The sequence below is a fragment of the Mauremys reevesii genome, linkage group 15, assembly GCF_016161935.1.
Source record: "Mauremys reevesii isolate NIE-2019 linkage group 15, ASM1616193v1, whole genome shotgun sequence".
NCBI classification, from domain to species: Eukaryota; Metazoa; Chordata; order Testudines; family Geoemydidae; genus Mauremys; species Mauremys reevesii.
In genome coordinates, this window is record NC_052637.1 from 26,547,388 (window position 1) to 26,567,897 (window position 20,510).

At 40.7% G+C, this 20,510-nt stretch overlaps 1 protein-coding gene across 8 annotated transcripts in view; it reads right to left on the reverse strand.

The window, feature by feature from the left end:
- The window catches only part of NARF (nuclear prelamin A recognition factor), a 34,435-nt gene that overhangs the window by 12,505 nt on the left and 1,420 nt on the right, over nucleotides 1-20,510 (reverse strand). For 6 of the 8 annotated variants that reach the window (XM_039501252.1, XM_039501250.1, XM_039501246.1 and 3 more), the window contains 5 exons: nucleotides 13,391-13,575; nucleotides 12,051-12,131; nucleotides 9,068-9,211; nucleotides 7,113-7,245; nucleotides 4,311-4,445 (listed from right to left, as the gene is read on the reverse strand). In XM_039501252.1, coding sequence (XP_039357186.1) covers nucleotides 4,311-4,445; nucleotides 7,113-7,245; nucleotides 9,068-9,211; nucleotides 12,051-12,131; nucleotides 13,391-13,417 — 520 coding nt within the window. In that variant the 5' untranslated portion in view covers nucleotides 13,418-13,575. Of the gene's footprint in view, nucleotides 1-4,310; nucleotides 4,446-7,112; nucleotides 7,246-9,067; nucleotides 9,212-12,050; nucleotides 12,132-13,390; nucleotides 13,576-14,813; nucleotides 14,955-18,241; nucleotides 18,288-20,510 lie in introns of those variants that run through there. The other 2 variants (XM_039501248.1, XM_039501254.1) reach the window with 2 other exon arrangements.

The window sequence follows — 20,510 nt, forward strand, 5'->3', positions numbered from 1 at the left end:
GATCTGCATGTCAGGACTGAGGTGCCCTTTCAGAACTATGAACAAGAAGTTTGTGTTGTGTTTACCTTCATTATGCCTGGTTCCAACCAGTGCTATAGGTCTCACCTTGGCACAATCAAGGTGAGATTAAAAAATGTGGAACATTTATTGATTTTTCCTTTTCTTTTTAGTGCCTGGAATAAAAGTTGGACTGATAGCACTGGAATCTGAAGTACTTTAACAATTATATGACACCCACACACCCAATACTGTGCATATGACTGTAGAACAGATTATGCCTCTAAAAAGAGGAAGTATTTATTATCTTAAATTAGAAGTTTTCCACTATGTCACTCTAGATCAATGTTCTCAGAAGGCCCTGCCCTTAAACATCTGGCATGATTTTCATTAGTCATCACAGTGCTGTGCCTAGGAAGCTTGTTTTCAGAAACCAAATGATTTCAATATTATAAATCAAACAACCCAGTAGAGTCTCATTAAAATCCAAACAGCTGCAGCCAGCTAGGTAGGCCAGATTTATTTCATGTGCTGTTCTACCATGTATCTATAGCTAGGAAACAAACAAGTTTCCATTAGTTCCAGCTTCACAGTGGCATTAGTCACTGTTTAGTTATGGAAGTAGCCTTGGTGAATGAGCAATATAAGGCTTTTATCTGCACTTCACACATGCACAGTTTGTTTTTTGCCTACTCATCAACAGGTCTGCAGAAACCTGAAGAACTGACTGCTTCTTACTGGAGTGAAGCACTTCTACTTAATCATACAGACTCCTACTATGTTTGCATTAATTCTAGGACATCTTCTGGTTTATATTAACTTCAAAGTACCAGTTCTGATTTTTTTTGGCCTATGAATCCACAAATCAGTGTGTAAATGCTCCCAGGCTCAGTTCATATATTATTCTCAGTGGTATCTGCTGTATGAAAAATGATCTAAAAATGTGTGGTTTGAACACCTACATATTGCTATAAACTACAGAGAAATACTGAGCCAGATTTATCCTCAGCATAACTCCATACACTTCATTGGAAAAACAGTGAGAATGAATTTGTCCCACTGGGCCAAAGACATTTGAACAGCCCTGAACAGTCATCTAGTAGCAATGTACTTTCCTGCTATTTGCGAGACTTAGGACCCGTCTACACTTGAAACACTACAGTATAGACCCTAACTATGCTGATGGGAGGGATTCTCCCGTCAGCAATCCCTAGGTCGACAAAAAAATCGTCTTAGTGTTCTCTACATGCAGACTTAGTTCAGTCTAACTATGTCATTCTGGTGTGTGGATTTTTCACATCCCTGAGCAATGTAGCTGGGTCGATCTAATTTTCTAGTGTAGATCAGCCCTTAGAGTCAACTGCCTGTCCCAGTCGCTTGCTTTAGGTGTCAGCAGAGGATGGAAATGTTTTGGGAACAGCAGATCAGTTCCAAGCGAGAGTGCTTCAATGCTGACCAATCTGGCCAATTAAGGAACAAAATCAACAAGAGCTAAAGGACAGTTTAGTCTTTATCAGGCAAATGGCTGATTTGTTGTGATGCCAAGTCTTGAGTAGGGGATATAAAAGCAGAAGTAAAATGAGAAATCCTCATAGTTTCAACAGGAAAGCAGAGAAACCTCATATGATAAAAATATTAAAATACATCCACAAAAGATGACCCTTTATCATGGTCTCTTCAGTCTTATAATCAGAGAAGAGCATTAGTCTGAATCACAGATCACTATGTCATTGTTTACTTAAGGGCAATGGTTCAATATGTGGAGAACTACACTCTGAAAGAAACAGAAGTGAAACTGTTGTGCCTCAATCTGGAGTGATCTTCTATGTACAAAACACTTTTAAACCAATATTGAGATAAAGGAATGCACCCTTTAAACAAACAGAACTTCTGGGATCAATTTATATCATAGGTTCATAGAATGAAAATAAAACCCCCAGACATTTGAAATAAAGTTGAACATATTTACTATACATCTAGATAGCAACTGAGCATGAGGTATCCCCTCTATATGTTGTAAATGATAATAAAACCTGCACTCACAGAGTTGTCTACCACAATATTTTGCTCCCATTTTGCAGCAGTGGTGCTGAAAACATCTGACCCCTGTCTCCACTAATACTTACACAATAGCTAGCACCAATGCTAAAAGCAGGTGCCAAACTTTATAGTGTAGATAAGCACATAAGTGCCCTCCATTAATTGACTGACTCATAATAGCCCTCTGAGGTGAATAAGTATTATTATCTCTGATTTGTAGATGAGGGAAAACAAATGTCCTCTGGCTTAATTCTAACACAAAACCACACTTCTGGAAAATTATTCTCAAACCCACCATACTCCCTGAGAACCTAATCCAATTCCCAATGAAGTCAATTTGGGAATCTTGCCACTGATTTCAGTGGGAGTTGGACTGGCCTCTACATGTTAATTAAATCATGAGTAACAAGATAAATTGAGTGCTTTTTTGTTTAAACCTTACAAGCTGTAGGGAAAGACAACATATGGCACATCTGCTTCTGAACACAGGAGACAAAACAAACTAGAACCCTTTTTTCCTAACAGACAAACCTAAAGGGTATTCTCCTCCTGACATATATATGCAACTCCTAGAAGTGTATGTTCAATACATCCACCAGAGACTATACAGCAGTTATCCACCCGACAAAGATACTTACCTTTACACAATAAAACATAAGAGTATAATTTTAAAAACCAACCATCGTTTTCCAGAAAATAATCTATTCAAAAGTATATGCCCACACATTTTACATTAAATGATAATGGCAGATTATGGAGATTGGCAACCCTCCAAGGAAAGCATGCTGTGTTTGTAAGCCATCCATCTCTCTTTTGTAGTAATATTTCCTAAAAGGAACACTGCTCACTTGAACTACTTTAAAATTAACTATTTAAAAAAAATAATCCATTTTCTGATAGAGTACCTCCTCTTAAACATGTCCTGAAATGTACGATTATTGCTAAGAAAGCTTTTTCTGCTCCTTTGTTGATGTTTATAAAGGATTTTTCAGCAAGATCTTCAAAGGTATTTAGGCACCTTACTGCTATTGCGTTAGATGAGTAACTTCCTTTGAGGAACTGGGCTAAAATGACTAGCTAACTGAGTATACAGGGGAATAGCATAACTGACTATACAAAGTAAACAAACTGGGGAACAAATTGTTCCCTTTAACTTATCTTGGTTCCAGTAATGGTAGGTGTTCCCTGTAACAAGGCATACACTTCTCAGAGAGAAGTGTGGTATTTCAAGTTGATAGCTTCCCTTCAGCATTAAAAACTATTGTTCCATCTCACACAGTCAACATGAACATAGTTTCATTTCATCATTTCCTTCCATACTCCAGTGACAAGTTAAAAACTTTACATGGGTTAATGGAAGTCATGGTTTCTAATTAAAGCACTTAGTAAAAGTTCATTTTTCTTAATGGTGCCTTTCAACAGGAAATGTTTAATTCAAAGAAATTAAAGGTGAAGCCAAAACCACACAGTAAGAGAAGAATGATGTAGTGGAGAGAGTACTGTGATCTAAGCACATGACTCAGAGCCAAGAACTCCTTAAGTGCTAATCCTTGCTCAGACTCCTTCTGAGGCCTTGGACAAGACACTCAAGCTCTCCGTACCTGTTTCCCTATCTATAAAATTAAATAATATGCGCCTCTCTCACAGGGAGAATGTGAAACTTAACTGGTTAATGGCATGTGCAGAGAGGTACCAATTTTGCTTCCCTCAACCAGCAATGTGCAACAGACCCTGGTAGAATTCACACTCAGGGGAGGGCAGGCAGTACTTGCACTACTCATCTTTCTCACAGTTCTGCTGGATGACAACAGCTTTAAGTTGCAGTTGGGACTCCATATGAGAACCCCTATGTCAGATTGCCTAGGGGATGCAGTGATACAGCACATTCCATATCCAACTTGGCCACACTCTCCCCACCTACACTGCCCACTTTTGTAGCTACGCCAGCTCCCTGGCAGAGGAGAAGCTGCATATGCCATGTGGTACCAAACCACCTGCTCTCCAGGCACATTTTCTGTCATCGCAGCAGCCTGTTTAACTCAGAGCTGAATCTAGCTCTATGTCTGCAAAGCATCTGAACAGTGCTATAGCTGCCAAGTATTACTACATACAGGAAAGGAGGACGTGTGCTGTAAGATTCAGAATCCTTGAAATACAGAGCCCAAAAATCTTATGCTCTACAAGATGCCCTACTAGAACTGCACTATTTTTATTTCTATAGTGATAAATGGGGGACTGTACAATGCTGCAGAGTTAGGGACCCAACTTCTCACCAGGACAAGCAGATGCAAACATTGGTAAGGCATGTTCCTCCTGGTTCCGCTGTCGATACCGCTGCACAAATTCCTTCTGGCTCTCCAGGATACTGAAATCAGCAGCTATAGTGGTGTCAAATACATAATGCACCCCTAAGAAACAAAAGGGCAAGAATATGTGATGAATTAACTCCTGGAGTGTTTTGCATCTCACAGACCTTCTTCCTCATCTCCAGGCTTTTAAGTAACCTTTAAAAAAACTCAAAGAAACAATGCGCAAACCCTGCTTGCCCTCCAGTTTTGGGCACACTTTTAACACCTGCAGCATACTTTAATAACAAAACCATAAATCTGAAAGCACATTGTCTGTGTCACATTTTTAAAAAGCCACTGACTTGTTAATAATAGGATTCCCTTCAAAGCTTCAAAAGGAAATCTGTTTCCTTATAGAAAGTTTGCCCTTTAGTGCACACTTACACTCTGTTGCAGAACTGGGCTGCTGGCAATGACTCAAACTATGAATATCCCTGCAATGGGACAATCTTCCACTGATGCACTTGCCTAAATACTTATAAATACCTGCACAATGTTCTGTATATCACTAAAGGCCTCCCATCTATTTACCTGCCAGTGTGTTTCTATACAGCTGTAAAATATTATCTGTACCACTGTACCTAGTATAATGTATTCCCAGATAATGTAAACAATCTAAAATAAATTTGGGGCCCACCAATACGTATAGTGTTCCTTTCAGATAATTATTTCCCTTATTAATGGCGAAAAAACAGATAAGTTACACACACTTATAACATTTGTTCTGTGGAAAACTATGACATAGATCTTTTCCCTATTATTTAAGTAGGAAAAACTATAGGAAAGAGGACGTTTTAGCAAAACGGTACACGTATAGGAAGTGTTAGGAGACATCAAAAAAGTACAGTTTTAATATCAAATAAAGAGACTGTACACTGCTTGGAGAAGATTGTTGAAACAACAGTGAACAGGAACAAGGAAGCAGAACTTCTAAGACTATTATCAGTACTCAAACTCTCAAATGATTGGTCTGATAGCACGAGGGGTAAAATTCCCCTCAGTAAAGGTATATGGGGAATTCTGGCTTCACTGAGCTCAATGACAAAACTTCTATTGACCTCAATATGGCCGGGATTTCCCCCATGGACTGGAAATTAGACTGACAGTCACTGGTGTTATTTCTAATAATCTGTTATCTTTTCCATAACTAAAACTTCCCAATTTCTTTCAGAACAGTTACTCACAGTTGGGGGTTCCTTCTGCTTCCACTTGGCAAAATGTCACATGTTGCAGCGCTTGGGGTCAGTAGCTTTACTTTCCTTACCTCACAGTGGCCCTTTACAAGGAGGCCCAGTAATGGCACTCACCACCCCCTAGAGGGCTGCAAGATGGTTCAGAACTGGCTGCTTTCTTAAACAATTTGTAACATTTCTTTCCAAAATTACTTTGTCTTCAGACAGTTACAGCAAATAAAGAGTTAGATCCCTGTATTTCCACAGCACCCATTTTTGCTCCTGCTACATATATTTTTTCAGTTTAAGTCACATAGGGGTAAAAAGAACTCTGAAAAAGTACTTTGTAGGAGCTCTCTTTGATAGTGATGAAGATAGAGGAGGATGCAGCTGTTCTCCAAATCAATCACTCCTGCATAGAGTGACCACCTGTCCTGAATTTGGGGGGGGGGGGCAGTTCTGAAATGCAGAGTTCAAGTCCTAGTCCTGGATTGAATGACTCTGAGACAGCATTTGTCTTGGATTTGTGATGCTGCTCCACGCCTGCCCGAGACTCAGGAGAAGCGCCTGCCGTTTCTCAGTGCGGGGCCTGAGATGGGTCTTAGGTCCCCTTGCCACAAGGCCCCACCACCTGCTCCTCCTCTCCCCACCAAGGCCCTACTCCCTGGACAGGCTGGAAGCCGGAGTCAGGCCGTAGTTCCAGGGAGCTCAGGCCACTGTGGGGAGCCCCAGACCATCCACCTGCCCTTGGTGGCGTGCCCCAGGGGGCAGGGACATGGGCCGGGAGACTGCTCTTGGGCACCCTGGCCCCCTGCTTTTGCCTTGTGAAAAGGTGGTCACCCTACTCCTGCACATTTGCAATTTCCTGCCCCAGTGGGACTGCCTACATATAACTATAGTTCTCTTCTAAAATCAGGGTTATCAGCCACCTCAAACAGGAAAGAAATAAACCCACTCTCCTCTAGCTAGCTCGGATACCCATAGCCGTGAAGCTATTGCAGCATGGGTTTCAGTGCGGGCTATACAAGCTCACTCAGGACCCTGGGTACTTACTCGGACAGCTGCCCTACACCGAAGTGCATATTGCTGCAGCTTCAATGTTATCAGTACCCAAATTAGCTAGATTAAAGCTAGCTCAGGGATGTCTACACATGTTGCAGTCACATCTCTGGTTGTAGTGAGACATACTTTCAGTTTCAATGTCAATAGTCCAGACCTTGGTCACAGAACTACAAACATGTGCATGTCTGATGGAGGAAAAACAATTTGTTAACTAAACAGATTTCAGTGTGAAGCTTCTGAAGAGTCATTAGAAACAAAAGTGACTTAAAGAAGTCTACGGAAGATACCTCAATATGTCCTTAAACTCTCTTCCCAACTCCTACTGCACTACCTCAAGAACATTTCTGGGATGGGCACTGTTATGTCACAACAAATATACCCTTTCAAAACAGTCTCTTATGACTGGGCAGTGCTGCAAAATTCTGCCAGGGAAGAAAGAAACCCAAGATAACCCTGCTGTGTTCTCCCAGTGTAATAACAAATCAGAACTTACCAAGACTTTTGAGGAAACCACAGAGTCTCTTGGCTGCATCGTTTACACAGAGATTGAATTTAGCAGCAAAATAAGGCAATGACTGAGTGCATATAGACACTGCCAACACTTTGTGTTTTGAGGTATCACATTTCTGGAAAATAAACAAAGCATGCAGGTGGATTATTACAGCAGCATAAGATCCCTCTCCATCTCATTCCCTCCCCATCCCCAAGAGTCACTCCTCTAATTTCCTAAGCTTTAAACAAACATACCATGAAAGCCCCAATGAAGCAACTACCATCCTTCTTACAGAGAGTGGAATGGAATTTCCTTCTGGTTCTGTCAATGCTGAGAGTCAGTCAGCAGGAGAGGTTGCTGTTGTATGACTCAAGGAATTCCATCCCTCCCAGGACAACCCTATCCTTGGCTTGTTAAGCAGGCAAGGAGAGTTAGAGAATCAACACTTACAGGATTTTGATAACTAAGGGAAGCATAACGCTCCCAAAATATGGGAAGAGCTTAGAAACAAACATAGGTGTTTAGATTAAGGTTTACAGGAGCACAGAGATTTGAAATTTTAAATGTGATCCTTCAAACTAAGGATGCCTGAGAGATGCCCAGTGGCCTTAATTTCAACAGGAATTGAGGGCATTCAGCAGGACTGGACCCTAAACAAACCAACCCAGCAATGCTATATATGCACAATCAAGTGTGTTTGGTTGAAGAAAAAGACTGATGTGCAAAGGTAACATTCTGGTGAGGATGACATCATCTATGTAAAAATGTACACTTTGTGTTTTAGTTAGGACATGTTGCCTGTCGTGTATGTTCCTCACGAATGGTAGTGGAAGACTTAAAAGACACAAGCGATAAAACAGGAATAGAGAAATCCTGCACCAGATGACTTAATAGAAATTAGAACTGGAAGAAAGCAATGATTCTGCTACATTTAAATCTTTGTCTGTCTCACACTTACACAACATGCTATAGAATCAATCCAGTCCTAAAAACTGGCTAGAATATTCTGGGAGGAATCCTTACACTGATAGTACTTAGATACACTTCTACCCCGATATAACATGAATTTGGATATAACGTGGTAAAGCAGCGCTCCGGGGTGGGGTGGGGGGCGGTGGTGTGCTCCAGCGGATCAAAGCAAGTTCGATATAACACGGTTTCACCTATAACGCAGTAAGATTTTTTGGCTCCCGAGGACAGCATTATATCAGGGTATAGGTGTATATCAAATAGGTGGAGAGAACAGTATCAATTTCAATTAAAAATAAAATTTTAAAAGTAGCTGTTGCCTCCTGGGTGAGAGTACAATAGTCTGGAGTAGTAGATCATTAAGTCAATGTCAAGATCAGCAGACTCAAGTACTGTGTGTATTAGGAAGGCTACCAAAGAACCACCCTCAGCAATAAAATGTCACTGTCTTTGTGTCAGACAGAAGCTATGTTTTTATTTATTTTGCAAAAGGAAAAAGAACCCAAGATACAGCAAAAAGACACTCTTCTGAATACACACCTTTCAAACGTGTCTGGTATCATTCATACCTTAAAGCACGTACTAGAAACTAATGGGACAATTCTCTCTAATTTTTGCAGTCAGGTTTTTGATAATTGATAATTTCATACCTTGTGCATATTGTTATCTCATACTTTCACCATGATCACAAAAACCAGAATGCCTCCAACACTCGAGAAGTGTGTATTTAACAACACTATAACTGCACACCCTACAGTTTATTGCTGAAGTTATGAGATAATCATCATGCTTTGCCTTACAGTATCTTACTTATGCCTTACAGAATACATCTCATAACATTTAGATTACAGCTATGATCTTACTTTCACTGATGAAGTGCTTTAACTGCTATACTATTCAAGGGTTTTTAGTTATCATTGAAACTGCTTAGTCACTATCTCACATCCTTCCTCTCACACAAATTCCTGCATGCTTTGTCACTTTACCTTGTTAAGGTTGAGTATGCGAAAGAATTCCTTCTGATTCTGCTGGAAAATCCTGACACCTTCTTCTGATGTCACACAGTTGTCACAAGCTAGGCAGTCACTAAGGAATATTTTAGCACCAGCCAATTTATGAAATTCATTTTTCTGGAAATGAAAAGAGACTGGATAAGCTAACTTTCAGGGCCTTTGCACTGACTTATTTAAACTCCAGCTGTAGTTCTGTTATTTTGTTAAAAACACAAGACTGTCCCCGTCGTGTGTGCGTGTAATATTTAAAATTAGAAAATAGTCTGTTCGGTACCTCTTGATTTCTCTGCCCCGTCATTATTAAACTGTATTATTATATGTCAAAGCATCAGGGCCGGCTCCAGACCCCAGCGCGCCAAGCGCGTGCTTGGGGCAGCATGCCGCGGGGGGCGCTCTGCCCGTCGCTGGGAGGGTGGCAGGCGGCTCCGGTGGACCTCCTGCAGGCATGCCTGCAGAGGGTCCGCTGGTCCCGCGGCTCCGGTGACCGCCAGAGTGCCCCCCGCGGCATGCCGCCGTGCTTGGGGCGGCGAAATTGCTAGGGCCGCCCCTGCAAAGCATTTTGAGATATTGTGTAGTATCGTTCAGAAGACAGTAGTCGCAAAAAAATTCAAACTCAGAATTTTAAAGTTAAGCATCTAACCAATATCCACATTTAGGCCCCTGAAGTGGCTTGATTTGCAGAGGAATTGAGCATAGCATCCATTAACTCCACAGGCAGTTGCGAGTACTTACCTTCTCAGGCTTCTTCAATGCCTAATATGGATTTATATAATTAACATCAGACATCCAAGTCTGAAAACTTTGGCAACACTTTTTATTAAGGGCACAAAACAAAGGAAAGGTCATGTCATGATCACTTGAGTCAGGCAAACTGTCTCAGTGGCCTAAACTAGATGAGTCTCATGTCTATGGCAAGCAGGATTTGGCCCTAAAGTTGCATTGTCTTTGTGTTACATTATATGAATGACAGCTCTGTAAAGGGATCTGGGGGTCATAGTGGATCACAAGTGAAATATGAGTCAACAGTGTAACACTGTTGCAAAAAAAGCAAACAATTCTGGGATGTATTAGCAGGAGTATTGTAAGCAAGACACAAGAAGTAATTCTTCCACTCTACTCAACACTGATTAGGCCTCAACTGGAGAATTGTGTCCAGTTCTGGGCACCACATTTCAGGAAAGATGTGGACAAACTGGAGAAAGTCCAGAGAAGAGCAGCAAAAATTAAAGATTAAAGGTCTAGAAAACATGACCTATGAGGGAAGAGTGAAAAAAATTGGGTTTGTTTAGTTTGGAGAAGAGAAGACTGAGAGGGGACATGATAACAGTTTTCAAGTACATAAAAGGTTGGTACAAGGAGGAGGGAGAAAAATTATTCTTCTTAACCTCTGAGGATAGGAGAAGAAGCAGTGGGCTTAAATTGCAGCAAGGGCGGTTTAGGTTGGACAGTAGGAAAAAAAAACAACAACTTTCTGTCAGAGTGGTTAAGCACTGGAATAAATTACCTATGGAGGTTGTGGGAACTCCATCGTTGGGGATGGACTAGATGATCTTTCAAGGTCCCTTCCACTTCTATGATTCTATGATTTATGGATGGAACATTGTTTGTTTGTTTGTTAGTTTGAGAGAGAGGAGGAACTTCTGCAAAGAAGAGAGAGACTTCCAGACCCCTTGCAAACTCTCAAACGAAAAAGTGTTATTCAGTGTATTTTAGCAAACCAAGTATGAGACCTATAGCATCATTACCTCTTTCACCTATAGTTAGAATATACTTGTGTGGTTTGAAGTGCCAACCACCTTCCTCCTTTTCTTTCAAAAGTAACTCACACAAGTAAGAAATTTGTAGGATCAATTTTTGCATGGAAACTGTTGTCCTGTATATTGCATTTGCCTTGAGTTGATCCTACAAACTCTGACTTGTGAGTAACTTTTACTCAAAGTATTCCATTCTCTTCATTTGGACCACTCATGCGAGTAATGATTTCATGGGTTGGACCTGATCAGGTCAGATGCTGAGCAGCCTAAACTTCTACAGATTTCACTCAGAGATAAAGGTGTTCAGCCCCTTGAATGATCAGGCCCTTAAAATGCAAGATGCTTTTTTCAGGGGGGGGGGGCGAGGGGGGAAGATACCAACACTTAAAATGACACGGTAAGTATTAGCTGCATGTCATTCTGTAATTATGTACCACGTTTATTTGAAGGAGTAAAAATGCAAAAAAAGCTTGATTGAGATATAATAAAAATAGGCACAAGCCCCCGCACCCCCCCATTTTTATTTATTTATTTAAAGATTTGAGGAAGCCTTTTCAGCCTTTTCGACACTTTCTACAAAGCCACTGAAATAAATTTTTATGGGTGCTCTGCACTGAGTGCTATATTTTCAATTTCATCCTTCTTAAGAAATCATCAATATAATGAACCTGCTTTTCATAGCTGTTGAATACTCACGTATCCCATTTACTTTAATTGGAGTTCTAGGTACTCAGCACTTTTGAAAAACCAAAGCCTGTGTTTGTATCCCTATCCCTAGAGCCCTACGTGGATACAAAATTTGTATTCACATCTGATCCACAAAAATGATCTGCAGATGTCTGCATCAGTGGATATCTATGGATATCTGAAGATTTGCAGAGCTTTAGATATAAAATTTGGATCAGTTTTGATCTGCGATCTGCAAAAATGATCCACAGATATCCGTGGCTATAAAGTGGATATCCACGGATTTTCAGGGCTCTCCCTATTCCAGCTCCCTTCTGGAGTATTTTCTGTGAATAGTTCTTACATGTAGGACTTTGGTTTATAAGTACAGTGCATATATTTATTTGTGTATAGCTTATCCTAACATTTAATTTATTCTTTTCCAAAGGGAAAAAAGGCACAGAACAGAGAAGGATAAAAGTCAAAGCAATAATATACCTTAGATTAATAAAATCATTTAAAAAAAGAAAAATTACCTCCTCGTTTTCATCATTTGTGCTCAGTGAATCAACCAATGTATTTTGCTTGTCATCATTTTTCTGTTTTTTACTACATTCCTAAATGAGATCATAGAAATGTGTGTTATAAATCAAAAAACACTGCTCAAAAAACTTTTTTTTTTAACTAGGTCTGTGACTTCAGATTGTGTGTTACATTTTTTCAACATGTTTATTACAATGAAAACATTGATGGGAAGTTCACCTGCTTGGCTTTTACATCTTTGAGTGTATTTTTAACAATGGGGGCAGGGATAAGGAAAGAGAGCAGGGAGTAATGTACTGCAGTATATACGGCAACCCGTATAGCAGGGGTGGCCAACCTGTGGCTCCGGAGCCACATGTGGCTCTCTTCAGACATTAATATGCAGCTCCTTGTATAGGCACCGACTCTGGGGCTGGTGCTACAAGTGCCAACTTTCCAATGTGCCAGGGGGTGCTCACTGCTCAACCTCTGGCTCTGCCACAGGCCCTGCCCCCACTCCACCCTTCCCGTGCCCTCCCCTCAGCCTGCCGTGCCCTTGCTCCCCGCCTCCTCCTCCATCCCACAAAACAGCTGATTAGGAGGTGCGGGGAGGGGAGGAAGGGGGAGGCACGGGAGGAGGTGTTGGGGGCGGGGCGGGGGGGTTGATGAGGGACTACTGACTTATTACTGTGGCTCTTTGGCAATGTATATTGGTAAATTCTGGCTCCTTCTTAGGCTCAGGTTGGCCACCCCTGCACTGTAGTGTACCATAAAATAGTCACATAAAGCCATTTGAAAATGTAATCAGCCTATAATGAAAATTGCATAAAAAAATCATGTCACACACAAAAAATCAGCCTCAGTAGGTTACATTAAATGTCATTCCCATCACAACTTGCCCAGAGAAAAATATAATTAAACCTTTCCTGGAAAAAAAACCAACAGGTTATAAATTATTATATGAATTGAATCCGTAAGGTAGACTACAAGAGGCAAGCCCATTTGGAAGTATGCACTGTGTAGTGGCTTTCTGTGACCTTGTAATCTATAACCAAATTATACTACTGCACCACCGTCTCAGAGATAATATAGAAAAAGTCACTTAACTGTGCACTGGCTGCAACTTAGCCCTGCCCTGCGGTATAAAGTTAAGCCCCTCCAGCGGCCCTGCGGTATAAAGTTAAGCCTCTCCAGTGGCCCAGACTTGCTTTACTTACTCAAAAATGGAAACCCCTTGAAACACAAAGGCTCCTCACATTATGTAACAGATCAAGCAAGTGAGTGTCTGACCAGAGGGTGGAGTCAAACTACTTACTGTTTCCCATGCATAAAGTCGTAAGAATATAGCACTCACCTTTTTGGTGCAGTTTTCACACTTCATCTGTGAAGGTCTTTGTATTACTTTTTGGTATGTGTGTCTATTCAGTGTTTAAAGGTGATTTTCTTACTCCAGAAGAGTGTGGATTCTCTTTATTCTACAGGCAGAGGAAGAACGGAGGAAGCAGACGGAGGAGTTCAATGACTCTGCTTGTCAGCTCTCTGCAATGATAAAGGCACAAAGAGCACGAAATTAGCCGAGCTCTACCCTTCCAGTTCCTGTTGCCTTTTGTTGTTATTAGTATTGCCCTACTGCCCTCTTATGGCACTCCTCCTGATTGGCACTTTCAAAAGCCAGCGAGATGCCCGGGAGTGGGAGGGTCTGACTGCACAGCAGCCAATTCGGTCTTCCTGTGGGTGGGAAGAACCTTTAGCTTCTTCAGACTCTATAATGGGACGGTTTAAAAAAATATAATCATCACACCACACATTAGAGAATTTGCTTACATTGTAATGAGCAACAAATACCGCAGAAGAAAAGCTTTTAGGAAGATCAGGAGGCTGGATGCAGGGCCTGCAACCATCATGATTAATGGCTTTAATGTACCGTACAGAAACATTCCCCTCCCCCACCCCCTTGACATGCTCAGAATACAAATCTGTAACCCATGATTCTGATTCATGTAGATTCTGGCAGCGGATACATGTTGCTCTGGGGGTCGGTGACTTTGGTCATCCGTGTATTTTGCACAGTGGCAGCAAGCTTTGACACTACATGCAATTGATGCGAAATGAACACGCAAAACAAAGGTGGTAAAAGGGGTCACCCCTGCACAAGCAGAAGAGACTGTATCTTGATCTAAGACACGAGGAGACTTGGGACACCGCTTCTCGAGGGAAAGCACAGCTCTCTTCTTAATAATGGTGGGAGGGCTACATAGACAGAGCCGGCGTAGACTCTGTCTTGCTGGAACATCAAAAGGAGGGGAACAACAGGTTCACACCGCCACAATGGAGGAGGAAAAACTGTTTTTGATTTGAGTCTCGTGAATGTGGTGGCGCCTCATTCTCTGCTTAAGTGTTTAATAGCCTCCCTTTTAATCACACACACAAACCTCTCTTCTCTTATCCCAGTGATTACACAAATCGCTCCGTGTGGGGCACCTTAAGCCTTGAATTCTGATCATTTGCAATGGAACGATTCATGATTCTCACTACCATCATCGATTTTTTTTTCGCAAAGTCAGCACAAGGCTAACAATTTCCCACTGTCACAACCGCAGTACATTGCTTGGCACCCAGATGCAGAACAAAGAGGGGGGGGGTTGAAATCTAACATTTTTTATGTCTATACAAACACAGAGACGTGCTATCACAAGCTGTAACAAAATAACCACCATGCAGCTAAAGGAATGAAAGAGAAGACTGAGAAAGGAAGGGAAAAGAATCAGATACTGTACCTTGCTGCTTGCTTCATTTAACCTACAGTAAATTATGTCCTGGCTGGTAGAAATTAAATAGCCTGAGGTAAAGTCTGGAGCATGTTGCTGCTATTAGAGAGATCCATGTATATATTAGGGGGGGGGAACTAGGCAACAAGGGTAGGGAGGCAAGCACAGGCTCCAGAAAAAGAAGCGAAGTGCTCTTCTTTTTCACCTATTATTTAATGTAAAGTCTTTCTGTCCTGGCTGGTGCCCTGAGCGGCTCCCCCAGCAGCCTCCACTCCCTCCCACCCACTCAGTTAGAAGTGTTCATTGTAGACCTGAGCGCTGTCACGTAGTCCCAGGCACTTATCTGGAACTGCAAGGGACAGCGCCTCTCTGCTGCAGAGGTGGTAAAGGTAACGCCATTCTCACAGCTCGGCTAGGACAGAGTGGGGGCAACAGCAGCAAAGAAGCTTCAAGACTGACATTCACACATTGCTGAAGGGCACTGCTTTGTTTGTATACACTTCCCCGCTCCGTACAGGATGTGCTTTTCTAGCACCTCAAAAGCAGAAACTAACGTGAAGTTCCACAGATCTCCTTGAGTTTGTGTGTGGTGACATTCCTATATTAATGGAGCTTTTTGTGTTGCTTTTTTTCACCATGACTATCAAAAAGAAACAAGAGAGCTTATATCAAACTATCTAAATTGTTGACTGACATGCCCTGAGCCTGAAGGCTGTGCCTACTGTGCATATATTGATTTCAATAAACAATAAATGAACACAACTGCACTATTTGCTTGTGTCTTCCTTGAGAGACGAATAGAAATTGCTTCTATATTTTGTTCACTTGCAATAACAAAAATTGCAGGAAAACAGCTTTGCCCACACCCTGCAGTGGGAAGGGAAGCTGTTTGTAGGCTGTATTTGGCCCTTTTGGTGTCCCAAGCATAATTTAAAGTGCTGTTATAAATCAGAAAATAGCATACAGTGGAAACATGTAAACTCTGTAACTATGCACAGTAGTATGGAGCCTCATATATCCTCTGCATGACAACTGTACTCACATTCCCCTTAAGGAGACAGTTAACATGAATGGCAAGTCATTGACATACAGAGAGATTGAAATAGCTTTTCCTGCTGTTCTTGAGTTTGTTTGTATGTAATATTCAACAATTACACAAGGGCAAAACTGCATTCTTCTTTCCTTTTATTTTTTCCTCTCTGAGTTTCTCTCTAAGACAGTTCTTTCTGGATTTAGGAAGGTAATGGAAAAATATTACTACAGCTAAATACAATGCAAATGATAATTTCCTGTTTCTATAACTCTGGTTTTCATGATTTAGAAAGCACAGTACATGTGATTTTACATGTTTCACTTCTCTTTTGTGACCTTTTACATTTTAAAGGCTAAAAAGTGACAATGACCTTGAATCTGTTTTCATGCAGATCCCAACTGGAAGCCTCAGCTATAATGGTATTATTTACCACAAAACAGCAGGTACACCCAACTCCATGAAAAAGACGTCTACAATTTCAACTGCAGATCCTTATGCGCCTGGATCACAGGTTCAGTATTTTCAGACATTAACACAAAGGTCAAATTCAATACTGGGATCTCTTTTCCATTTGATCTTTTTTTTTCTTTCTTTTTTTTTTAAAAACAAACAAATGTGCAGCTATGCACATCTGTGCAGGAACATAAGAACGGTTATACTGGGTCAGACCAATGGTCCATCTAGCCCAGTATCCTGTCAATGCCAGGTACTTCAGAAGGAATGAACAGAACAGGTAATCAAGTGATCCATTCCCTGTAGCCCATTCCCAGCTTCTGGCAAACACTTCAGAGACTGTGCATTGTGTGAAGTAGTACTTCCTTTTGTTTGTCTAAAACCTGCTACCTCTTAAGTTCATTGGGTGACCCCTGGTTCTTGTAAAAACCTAAGGTACAAATTTACAGACTAATTTTGGGTTGCTCTGTTTTTGGGTGTCCAGCCTGAGACATCTGTGACCCCAGACATTTATGGCCAGAGGTGCCAGTATTTGCATTTCCCATTGCCTTTATTAGGAGTCATGAATTTTTGGCACTTCTGAAAATCAAGCCAGGATGTCTTACATTGGGGGTCCTGAAACTGAGGCATCCAAAATCAGTGGCCACTTTTGAAAATGTTAAGTGAATGTTATTGTACTCATACTGCAGGACTGGCACACAGCTCAGTTTGATGTGTTATTTTCACAGCTGTGACAGTCAGCATTTTCTATGTTTCTGCCATCTCTATCCCAGATGCTGTCACATTCTATTTTACTCTCTTAATGCCATTTTTTTCCCTTCGGATATCACACTCAGTCTGCAGCTGTGAACAGTGTTTGAAGTTAGAAGTAAGTCTCTAAACATCTCAAGACTAGGAATTATTAGAGCGTGGCATTCCTCATGATATTTTCAGTTTATGAAAGGGATTCCTGTCTCCAAAGTTGGCACAATGATTCTTCTACAGTCAAACTAAATTATATATTTTGAAATTAAATATTTATTAACTTTTGCAGAGGAAATATTAAAGAATACTGTACTCCCATTTTTTAAATGTTTCTGTTTCCCTCATACGTCTTTGGATTCCTATAGTAAAACAGCCACAATCCACATAAAAACTGCAAGCTTCACACAAACACATTCTGATAACATCTTGGACACAGGCTACTTTTGACATTTTATAAGTACACAGTTATTCCTCTACTCCAGGAACATATACATAGATTTCCACAAGATCAGCTGATTCAACTGCTAAGACCCATCAGCTACTTTTGCTTTTGATTCTGCACATGCACCTAGTGAACTGGATGGGGGAGGGAGAGCAATCAGGCTGAGAAGAGACTATAGGAGGAGGGTGTAGGGTATGAGGGAGAGAGCGGACTCTAGGAAAGCCAGCTGAGATGTGGAGGACAGGCAGAGTGAATGGATCTTAAAGGTTGAGTCAGGCTTTAGAAGGGACAGGAGGGTTAGCAGGGATGTGCAAGGCAGGGGTGCCTGATGGAGAAATCCTGTGTCTCTGTGCTGAGGCATTAGCATTTGAAGGGATCCCCTGGCACTGCTGCCTCTACTCCCTGGCACACTTAGGCTGCAGAACCGTGGAGAGCCTTCATGCATCAATACCTTGACCCATAAAGGTTTGGCACTCCTGGTCACTACTGCCTCAGCTCTCCGGAGCACCAGTCAGTAGCACCATGAAGGCAGAGGGTATTTGTACTAAGCCATCATCACATCAAGTGGCAAGTGCTCCTTTCATTGCTGCTACCTTGCTATGGAAGAAGTAGAAGCAGCAGTACTGAGTGCACCCTTTAAGTGCCAGTGCCTTCATGCAGAGGCATTGGGCTATCCCACACTGCTTGTATAGCTTTGCCCACCCCGCCCCATCCACAATCTCCCAACTCCTCCATTCCTAATTTCCGCTCTTGCTCCCCACTTACCCAGTCATCCCTGGGCTCTACCAGCTTCCCATTCACTCATATCCAGCTGGAATCACATGTGAGAAAGCTTGTTAAAAGCAGCCCATACCAAACCAGCACTCTGAGTTGTCAGTAGCAGCTTTCCCCACAGGCAAGAATACTTTGAAAATTGTAAAAGGGGCAAATTTATGTTTTCACCCCTCACAACTGTCAGTTGTTTCAAGAACTGAAGAAAAGAACCTATCATGGAGTAGGATATTGAGCCAATGAGAAATCTTCAAGGTGCTCTAGTTCTTGAAAGTATATCTGTTATATGAAACTGTAGAACAAACATTGCAGCATGTTCTATGCAGGCAGGAAGACAGAACACTAAGTTGTGGACATGGAAGAGAATTTTATTGGGTCCAATCCTCAATGATCCCAATCCTGCACTTCTTAATGGGAATTTTGCCTGAGTAAGGAGTGCAGGAACAGGACTTATGCATGTGCATTTTCTTGATTATAAATGAATGGGGATAACGAGTTTTACAGTGTGGCATCGGTTTTATTAGTAGAATTAATTCTAACACAGTCTCATTAAACCTAGAAGAGTAGGCAGAGGGAGACTTTTTTCCTTATTTCATAGTAGGATCATTATTCAGTTCACTTTATAGACTGTCAATTAATAATTTTCAATTTAGGCTATTTCCCTTCCACAAGTTAATATTATTGTACAATGAAGATTCATAGATTCCAAGGCCAGAAGAGACTACAGTATTGTGATTATCTAGTGTCTAACCTCCTGTATAACATGGGCCATAGAATTTTCCCAAAATAATTTATAGAGCAGGTCTTTTAGAAAAACATCCAATCTTAATTTTAAAATTGTCAGTGATGGAGAATCCACCAAACACACACCTTGGTAAGTTGTTCCAATGGTTAATTATTCTCAATGTCAAAATTTACACCATTTTTCTAGTCTGAATTAGTCTAGCTTCAACTTCTAGTCATTGGATCATGTTATACCTTTCTCTGTTAAACTGAAGAGTCCATTATCAAATTTTTGTTGCTTATGTAGGTATCAATAGACTATAACCAAGTCAGCCCTTAACCTTCTCTTTGTTAAGCTAAATAGATTGAGCTCCTCAAGTTTATCACTATAAAGCATGTTTTCCAATCCTTTAATCATTCTTGTGGCTTTTTACCCATTGCAATTTATCAACATCCTTCTTGAACCAACAAATCTTTTTCAGTCAATGCTTCCCAGTATACAGTTTCCCACCCTAGAAGTCTGGTCTACATTCTTTGTTCCTAGATGTATATACATTTACATTTAGCTATATTAAAAAGCATATTCTTTGCTTGCGCCCAGTTTACCAAGCAATCCAGATCACTCTCTATCAGTGACCTATCATCTTAATAATTTACCACTCCCTCAATTTTTGTGTCACCTGCAAACTTTGTCAGTGATGATTTTGTTTTCTCTTCCAGGTAATTAATAAAAATGTGAAATAGTGTAAAACCAAGAACCAGTCCATGCGGGATCCCACTGGACACGCACCTGTTTGATGATGATTCACTGTTTAGAATTACATTTTGAGACTTATCAGCTAATCAGCATTTAATCCGTTTAATGTGTGCCATGTTAATTTTGTATTGTTCTAGTTTCTTTAATCAAAACATCATATGATACCAAGTCAAACACCTTACAGAAGCCTAGGTATATTATATCAACACTATTACCTTTATCAACCAAACTTATACATTTAATTAAAGTTATCAAGTTAGTTTAATAGGATCTATTTTCCATAAACTCATGCTGATTGGTATTAATATCAGCCACTTAATTATGTTGCCCGGGACTACCAGAGTGACAGACCTATCATTACCAAGGTCATCCTGTTTACCCTTTTTAAAAATTAGCACAATATTAGCTTTCTTCCAATATTCTAGAATTTTCCTAGTGTTCCAAGACTTATTGAAAATCAACATTAATGGCCTCAGTTAGCTCTTTTAAAACTCTGCTGATTTAAAAAATGTCTAGCTTTAGTAGCTGCTATTTAAGATCTGTTTGCATTAATGTATTATTTTATCCTAAATTATAAGGTGTAATATTTTTTTCCTAAACAAAAATTTTACAACAAACAAAATTTTTATGTCAGATTTTAAGCAATAGACGGCAAGAGTAAAGAGAGATAATGGATTAAGAAATGTCTCTGTTTGTCAAAGCACATTTTATTATTAATAGTTATACTGATTTTAAAAATACTAGAGAATTATCAACCCCTAGCATTAAAAAATCATGAGTCAT